Here is a 9,282-nt window from a genome sequence, read left to right on the forward strand (position 1 = left end):
ATCAACTCCCTTAGGTGCACCAGTAAGGTGGTACACATGACCAAAAACTAGAGGGTAAGGGAAGAGGACACTCTTTCCGACCATAGACGAATCTCCTTCTACATAGACGGGGACGCGGCATGGGAACGGACGGTAATGAATAGGAACCCCAGGGTACCCGACTAGACCTCCTACAGAGAGGAGCTAGCAAAGGGACTCAGGGGCCCCTGCTGTAAACTAAGAACGATAGGCATGGTTGAGGGCACAGTAGGTACCCTACAGACTGCCATCAATAAGGCTTACGAAGCAGCGTGCCCAGCGAAGCAGCGGAAATGCAGCAAAAAGGTGACCTGGTGGAATAAGGAGCTGGGCCAACTAAGGACCAGATCCCGAAAACTACTCAACAGGGCCCTTAAGACAGGTATAGACTCGGACTGGGAAGCTCACAAAGCTACTCAGGAGACGTACAAGAAAAAGATCAAAAAGTCGAAGGAGGAGGGCTGGAGGGATTTCTGCAGCAAGACCGAGGACCTGTCACTGGTAGCTAGGCTTCGCAAGGTGTTCACCTCCGGCCCGCCAATCAAGCTGGACGGGCTAACCCTGCCTCACGGCAGAACAGCCGAAAACCAGACAGAAATCCCAACCCACATGCTGGAAACCCACTTCCCCGGGTCGTTGCCGGCCGGCGGGGGACTGCCCATAAGGGCGGGCCCAACCCGTGCCGGGCACGAAACGATGGACTGGAAAACAGCTGCGGAGATTGTGACAGAACCAAATGGGCGATCGATACCTTCGATAAGTTCAAAAGCCCAGGAGCTGACCAGATCTTTTCTGCACTCTTACAGGAGGGCGGGAAGGACCTAGCCATCAGGTTGAGCATCATCTTCAGGTCCTGTCTGGCAATGAGATACGTCTCCACAGCGTGGCGGGACGTCAAGGTAGTCTTCATTTCCAAGCCGGGAAAAGGACACTACGATATAGCCAAGTCCTGGAGACACAATCAGCCTAACGTCTTTCCTACTTAAAACGCTGGAGAGGCTAGTGGACAGATACATAAGAGACGGGGCACTGGTAGAAAGACCAATTGCACACACACAGCACGCGTATCAAGCAGGCAAATCCACGGAGACGGCTCTTCACTCCCTCATAAGGGAGCTGGAGGGGCCACTATCCCCGAAAGGGGCAGCAGCTCTATGCGTGTTCATGGACGTGGAGGGAGCTTTCGATAACACATCCTCCAACGCTATATGTGAAGCAGCATCCAGGTTCAAAATCAACAGCATGGTTGTTGAGTGGATCAGGAACATGCTGCAGACAAGGACGGTCACTGCCAGTCTCGGTGGTTCCGAGGTTAGAGCTCAGGTCGACAGGGGCTGCCCGCAGGGGGGAGTACTCTGTCCCCTTCTGTGAACCCCTGGTCGTGGACGGGCTTTTGACGGGGCTAAGCGAGATCGGAGTGACGGCAGTGGGCTACGCTGACGATATAGCTCTGGTCGTCACAGGCGATCACCCACAACGTATGACGAATAGGATGCAAAAAGCACTCGACCTCGTACAAGATTGGTGCACATTGCAGTCGCTCAGGATCAACCCGGGCAAGACCGAGATGGCACTGTTCATGAGGAAACGACGTTTTGACCTAGGACCGATCAGACAGGCCCAGAAGGCTACAGCTACATTTTGGGCCTGCTAAAGGATGATAGGCCAGACATAGGAGCTGAAGCCGAAAACGGTGAAGTGGATTTACACGGCAATCTTACTTCCACAGATCACATACGCTGCCGTGATATGGTGGCCTGCTACGGGCAGGGCCAACAACCGAAAGGCTCTGGAAAGGGTCTACAGACTAGCGACCTTGGGGATAACGGGTGCCATGAGAACCACCCCTACACTCACCATGGGGGCTCTCCTTAACTTGACGCCTCCACACATAGCGGTGGAGACGGAGGCATGGAGGGCGGCCCTTCGACTCAGATTCTCTGGGTTATGGCGAGGCTCGGGCAGGGGGCACACGACTATATACTTCGACAGATGGAGGAGTCGGTGGGACCCCCTCCCCCAGGGGGAGGAGACAGACCCTAATTAGCCCCAATCTCTACCAATTTGAGAGGCCCTACGAGGTACAGATCAAAAAAGACATACACTGGGAGGGGAAGAAACTTGCGCTCCTTCACCCAAAAGAGCTCGTCTGGTTCACTGACGGGTCAAAGAAAAGAGGAGGAGCGGGAACTGGAATCTGGTCCGGAGGACCCAGGCTAAGCATGTCGCTGGCACGAGGGAACACCGCTACAGTATTTCAGGCAGAGGTGTTCGCTATACTCTCCTTCGTCAACAAAATTTTGACGCTGGGATACAGGGGCAAGCACATCTACATCTGCAGTGACAGCGGAGCAGCGCTTAGGTCGATCGACGCATGCGTGGTGAGATCTAAGCTTGTGCAGGAATGCACAGCTCTGCTGAGGCAACTAGCGCGAACAAACCGCGCGAAACTGCTCTGGGTACCGGCGCACAAAGGCATCGAGGGTAACATCGAAGCAGACCGACTAGCTAAGAGAGGAGCTTCACGACATGGCCCAGACAGAGGCTGCCTAATCGGTGTCCCTACGGAACATGTCAAAAAACTAGCAAAGAGGATTGCTAGGGATGAGTTTGCAGAGCTTTGGGGCAATGCACCGGGCATGCTACACACGAGGGGCCTGTTCAAAAGACCCTCGAGCGGGCTCGGTGAGGAGCTGATCAAACTAAGCAGAAACGAACTGAGAAGCGTAACAGGGCTTATCACGGGCCACTGGTACACAGGCAAACACCTCGTCCACCTTGGACTCAGGGAAGAGGCGAGCTGTCCCAGGTGTGGCGAAGAAGCGGAAACACCACAACGCCTCATAGTGCGATGTAGGGGTCTAGTGGGCCCCCGTACGGAGGCCTTCGGACCTAACTTCACCGGCGAAGTGGGTATAGAGGGAATAGAAGTAGGAAGGCTCCTGCTCTTTGCCAGGGCTGCCAACCTAACTACCTTTCCCATAGTGTAGGTTACCGGTAAGGGCTCGTGCACAATGGTCCTCGAGGACTGAGCGCCCGGATATAACTAAATAATGGGCCATTCCACGTGAACCGGATCAGTCACCTCTCAGATATTTTTTTAATTTGGCATGTCGATTGTCCATGGGGAGTTGGATTTTTGTGCCAAAGGATTTTTGAATTAGTGCAAATTTCGATTTATTATGAACAATCGAAAAATTGAGAGGCGGTTTCTTTAAAAAATCATAACTTCGTCAAAAATGATGTTAGATTCAATTTTTTTTTTTTATGCTCAATGAAATCGGTGACCAAAATTACAAGTTCTTTCCTCTACAATTATGTACTTGAAAAACTGACAATAAGATGATCTTTCGAAAGCGCGAACTCACAAATTGCAACGGAATTATAAATGGCTTCACTACTATTCACAACAAGACAACGATGGGAATTCATAATTCAGACATCAGATGCATTAGAACTACTGTCGCACTATATTTGTGGTGGAAGGAAAAGAACTAATACAAGCAGTATATTTTTTCAAAAGATATTGATTTTTTTATTTTTATTCATTAGTTGGGGGCAGCGTCGCCGGCCCGCCATCTACCAATATTACTAACGGTAGTAATAATGGTAGATGGCGGACGCCCGATTCCCCCCTCGGCGGCGGCGGTTTCTGCGTGTTTGCGGCTTCTTCGGCCGCGCCCGTGCCGGCTCGCCGGGGTCCTCCGCCTGGGCCTCCTCCGCCGGGGCCTCCGCCTGTCCGTCCGGCGCCGCGTCGTTCGCGGCGGGCTGCGGCGGCTGCTGCTGCTGCTGCCGTTGCAGCTCCGCCACCGCAGCCCTCAGCGCCATGAGCTCGGTCATCACATCCGCTGGGGTGATCTGTGAATGATAATGATTATAAGCTATAATTAGATGTAGAGATAGCACTAAAATCAGACCCTTTCATTCGCACTGTATCTTTACAATTTTAATAGTTCTATTGACTTGGACTAGTTTTTCTAATGGAATGCTTGTTGTGATATATGAGATATGTGAAATATGGGTTAGGACTCTTCGTACCACATTTATTTTGTTGATACGCTTGATTATGTATATAGGGGAAGGCGGGGCAATACGGGGTACTTAACGAAAGCCCGAGCTTCCTGAAACTCAAGTATGACGAAAATTCTTCTGCTAATTTGTATTTGAAGTAAGCGAGGACAATCTTCATTTACCATTAGAAAGAGAAAATTAAGAATTATTCTATTGTACCATAATAATGAGAATTATACTAACATTTAAAGTAATCACCATTTATATTCCTTTAAAATCGGTTATGGAGAAAAACTGATTTTAAAATCGACAACTTCGATCGATTTCTCCGAAATCTTCTCACGGAGCCCGAATTGATCAAACATTCTGCCAAAAATCGTAGAAAATTCGGCACAGGATCCAGATGGTCACAAAAATTCAGACTCGGTGAGAAGATTCTTCGAGATTTTTTTTGAAGCACTTAAAAATGCCATACTCTACGAAGATTCAGTTTTTCGATTTTTGAATTCTCGGAACTGACTTTGAAAAATTCGTAGACAATCGATAAAATATACATCGAAAAGTAGTGTTCAAGACGAACAAATCGACCTAGTATCGAAGTCCGATACCATTTAAAGATCTAGATATAATAGACCGTTGAACATATAGTTGCGTGCACCATTTTCTTGTTTCTTAAAAGCCGGTGACGGAATTCGGGCGTTCGAAAAATTATAAATAATTTTTTTTTTCACCTATCCTGGGTTAATTGAATGTCAAAAAAAAGGATGGATCGGAACAGAAATGGTGAGGGACGGAGGCTTGTCGAGTTTGCGTGGAATTCCCGTCCTGAATATATTTATGACGCTACCAAGCCACCATAATGGCGGAAGACAGTTCACAACATATTTTACACGATAATCTGTGTCATTATCGGTTGAATTTCGTACAGTATGTTTTCATCAATAGAGCAGAAAAATTATCCCATTAAAGTAACCCATTAGAAAATTTCAGAAAATGAATTGCAAATACGAGCACCGATTTTACAATCTTTCAACTATCCCGGTTAGGATTTACGTGTGTTTTATTTCTGTATTTATATCCCAAATAAGACTTTAAATATGATCACACTGTATTTCTGACCGTCACATGTTACATATCTGGTGTAATAATGAGAATTTAAGTCGGATGTGTGGCAAACAGAATGTAAGTTGAATCAGCACTACTTACCGGCCATGACGATCGTTTTTGAAAAACTGATGAAATTGGTTGTTTGATGCATTGCGTCGGCGGCGTGATCCGATCAGCGTAGTGCTACCACTATGCAGCGCCAATCACGGCCGATTTCAATTCTGTGCATGCGCGAGCTTTACCGCGTTCCTGCTTTACGGAATCGCGACCTCATCTTTCTCATTTGGAAAGAAGGGATGGAGAATTCACATATTCAATATAGCTTTTCAAAAATTTATGTCGCAGTTTTTTTATATGCTACGCTGGACATTACACTGCGCCATTTTTAAATTCATGCATATTTACTGCAAATCTTGATTCCCCGTTATTGATGTGTGTAGTACGTACATCCGTCCTCACCACGGTGAGAATTCAATTTTGTTTGTGACTTACGTCTATTTGATTGTAACGAATTAGCTACTGTTCAGTCTTTCATTGATATCGCGGAGCCTGTGCTTGTCCAGTGCAAAAGAGACCGAACAGAAAATCCACGAGTGAGAAAGTGAAAACGTCATGACGACCCTCACCAGCGATGTGTGTTTTTATAAAAACTGCACATCGACCCGAGATAAAGAGGGCATAACGCTATTCTGCTTCCCGAATACCAAGGATCCGAGATACGTAAACTGGGTCCGGAATGCAGGTAGGTACCCATAAATTTATTCTATTTCTGGTATACAATCTGCAAACGTACAAGACGGATTGCATATCGTTATAATTGAACCACGACAGTTATCACTTCGAGTACCACTCGTGCAGCGGTAAATCGTCACTATTTTCTACATATTCCACGTTTTCATCAAAGATGAGCTAGCGTTGCAAGAAACAAGTGCCCCCTAACATTCATTTATCCCTTCGTCGATCGTTGTGAACAACGTTGTGAAAATCATAGGAGTCGGCTTGTGAGTGAGATCTCTTGGATTTGTATTTACTGTGCAAAAAATGTCAAAGCTGGTCAAGAATATGAAAGAAACATCAATACGTGAGGTCCAATGATTCTAAGATTCTGCCGTAGTAGTCGGCTCCTGGTAATAATAGTCCAGTCGAATTAAGCAGAAAATGACGTCTCTATTAATGTGGAAAAACATAGGCTGGTCGATTCATTTAAATCTCATTTAGACCAGTAGAAAGCTACTCTAAAAAGTCTAACATTTTTTTCAAGCGGATTTGGTTGCAAAAAATTCTGAAAAAATGAAAAACTCATATTTTGCAATATCACTTTTTCCGGTAAGTAAGTCGGTAAAAGTGTATGCGAAAAAGTTGTTCGTCGTGAAAAGATCTACATTATGAGCCCAATTCAGAAATTTTATAAAAATTAGTTTACTTGTGGATTGCAAGCAGACACGGAAAAAAAATTTCCCGATTTTTTCGAATAACTTAATGAATAATCAACTTGTGGTATTGTAATTGATGGAGCAGTAACTCCAATCCCTTTCCCAGAGAATAGTCGAAGATTCGCTCACCTAGTTTCATAGTTGAGCAACAATACGCGACGAGGCAAAATCCGCGGATTGCCCATACTTTCGCACGAACGATGGTCACATGGTGCCACAAAATCGTGAAGGTAGTCTTCCATGAGTACTTTCTTGATACAGAAAAAAAAAATTTCGTTCACAAAAACCAACTTTATCCGCGATTTCATAATTTTTGTCCATAAACAAATAGGGATATCTCTGACAATTTAATCCAAATTCGAATGGATCTCAACAGATTCTTATTGCTCTTTCTTCACTGAGTATTAAAAAAAAAACAACCTGAGTTTGTTAATTAAAACCGCAGATAACAGTATCCTAGATTTTGGGTAATATTTATTGCAGTATTTGATATTAAGAAACGAAAAAAAAAAAAAATTGTCAAATACTCCGAGGAATGACCATGATTTTTTTCAATATCGTCAAGGTAGTTAAAAATAATGAAAAAAATTATTGAACAGCGTTGAACGCTTCGAGCCGTGCTCGATCGGTGAAAATGCATGGTGGGGGGTGCCGAGTCGCGTGATGGGAGGGCCGAGCGACGCGAGCTGACCGATTACTTTGACAAATAAATATCTCCGTTAATAATTGTCGTGGATAAGAAATTTTTTTTTAAATCTGCTTGCCTTTTTTCTAAACTCTTCGAGATTTCACTTGTATCTTCGATCCGACCTATATTAAGTCCTTTCCAAAAAAATTCACATGTATGCATTCGAAATATTGCTACAAATTATTTGAACATCATATTCAATGTAGTTTGAAAAATTAATGAACATTTCCACTTTTTCATTAACAATTTACGTAGTCAAAAAGTTAAAAACTCAAATTAATCATATAAAAAAAGTTTTTTTCCCGAATATTTTCATTGATCCATTTTTTATCATCGGAAGCTACATGAGAATGATTGTTTTTAATTGTGATCTCGCGTTGTTTGAAAAATTGTTATAAACAAATGCGTTGTTAACGAGATAAATGAAAATTTTGTTTTGGAAACCAAATCTGTGATGCAAACGATGATTTGTGGAAGAAAAATCGTTCCTTGAGAAAATTTATCTACAATTTAAAAACGGATTTGGTGATTAAAAATTTCTTCATACTATTTATAAATAATATCAAAGAACCGTTTTTTTTTAAGTCATGATTCGCCTTGATCTTCGATATTTGGCAAAAAAAAGTTTGTTTCATTTAATTTATCATTGTTTATTCAACAAATAATTTGTTATAATTGAATAAATTTTGAATTTATACTTTTTTCATTGTTTTACTAAACAAAAAAAAAACTGTATTTTTTAATATTTATTTCCTAATTTTGTTATTAAATTACTTGGGTACTCTACCATTTATTTTTGGTGAGAAATTAGTCTTCAATGGCAATAACAATACTTTCGCGATAAAATTTATTTAGGTATGTGAAAAATATCTTTCCATATTGCATAGGACGTGAAAAAGAGGCTACGCAATATGTCAGCCTGAAACACCACCGACTGTGCTCGCTCCATTTTTCATCGGACGGCTTCCTGACACCAAAGCGAGACAAGTTGACTAGGCGAGCAATTCCAATCGACTATCGTGACGCAGAGATCCATAGCGAAATGGAGAGTTTCGATAATAGTCGAGTTGTGAGGACTTACGGTATCACCCCACAGATACCTCTAGCTGACCTGGTGCCGGATAATTATTATCCGTATGGGTCTTCCCGAGCTGCAAGTCCGACGGCTTCGAGCGCTCATTCTAACGAAGATGAAACTGAGCTCCTACGATCCGAAAATGAGAGGTTGCGCAGCATCATTCGAAAAATGGAAGGACGAATGAGTTAACTTGCCACCAGCACTTCAAACCCCCACCAATCGCAACTAAAAGTTTCGGGTGATCCGGTGGATTCGAACGAGCCAAGGCTCTCCACTTCCATCGACATCAGCGGGGTGAAGTCTGAAGTCAGTCGCACGATGATTGACATGCAGTTGCGCCCCGAAAACACCACCAAGGCCTTCCCTGAGAATCAGCGAGATCTCGCCATGAAGATGCACTATTATTCCGCATCGGGGTACGAGAAGTTGCGTCAAATGGGACTGAAGTTGCCAGCGGAGAGGACGGTTCGCAGATGGATTGCAGAAACCGAAGTCAACGTGGGGTTCTGTGAGCACGTATTCACAGCGTTGAAGCAGGCCATGCTAGACATCCCTCCCGAACAGAGGTGTTGTGCGCTAAAGTGGGATGAAATGTCCCTGATGGAACGGGAGGAGTATGACGTAAAGACTGACGTCATCGAAGGCTTTGAAGACCTTGGACCTCTGGGTAGAACTGAGCGACGCGCTAATCACGCCTTCGTGCTCTGCTTGAACGGACTGCATGCGGGCAACCAATGGCGAACGATGTTGGCGTATTTTCCGCCATGCAACAACGTTTCGGGCTCAGACATTCTTCGTTTGGTGAGGCAATGCATCGGCAAAATCAATAACGCCGGAGCTGACCTTAAGATGACAGTCTGTGACCAGAGAACGAGTAACGGCAGAGCTTATTCCGAATTGGGAGTAAGCGAAGACCGGCCCTACTTCTTCCACGGAGGGAAAAAAAT

General features: G+C 44.4%; 1 protein-coding gene across 1 annotated transcript; it reads left to right on the top strand.

Annotated features, from left to right (window-relative positions):
- The first annotated feature begins 231 nt into the window (after positions 1–231).
- On the top strand, positions 232–1,893 carry LOC125502066. Its single transcript, XM_048659623.1, has 4 exons — positions 232–741; positions 825–917; positions 961–1,385; positions 1,623–1,893. Exons 1-4 carry the CDS (start codon positions 232–234, stop codon positions 1,891–1,893), a joined length of 1,299 nt encoding a protein of 432 aa, XP_048515580.1.
- The last annotated feature ends 7,389 nt before the right edge of the window (positions 1,894–9,282 follow it).

This window comes from Athalia rosae, chromosome 8, assembly GCF_917208135.1.
Source record: "Athalia rosae chromosome 8, iyAthRosa1.1, whole genome shotgun sequence".
In the NCBI taxonomy this organism is placed as follows: domain Eukaryota; kingdom Metazoa; phylum Arthropoda; class Insecta; order Hymenoptera; family Athaliidae; genus Athalia; species Athalia rosae.

What these genes read in the sequence shown, in the direction of transcription:
- LOC125502066 (XM_048659623.1), top strand. Translation starts at nt 232, where the DNA reads ATGGTTGAGGGCACAGTAGGTACCCTACAGACTGCCATCAATAAGGCT. An exon ending in CAGCGTGGCGGGACGTCAAG is followed by an intron (nt 918 to 960) that starts GTAGTCTTCATT and finishes ACTACGATATAG; the next exon opens with CCAAGTCCTGGAGACACAAT. An exon ending in GGAGTACTCTGTCCCCTTCT is followed by an intron (nt 1,386 to 1,622) that starts GTGAACCCCTGG and finishes GTTTTGACCTAG; the next exon opens with GACCGATCAGACAGGCCCAG.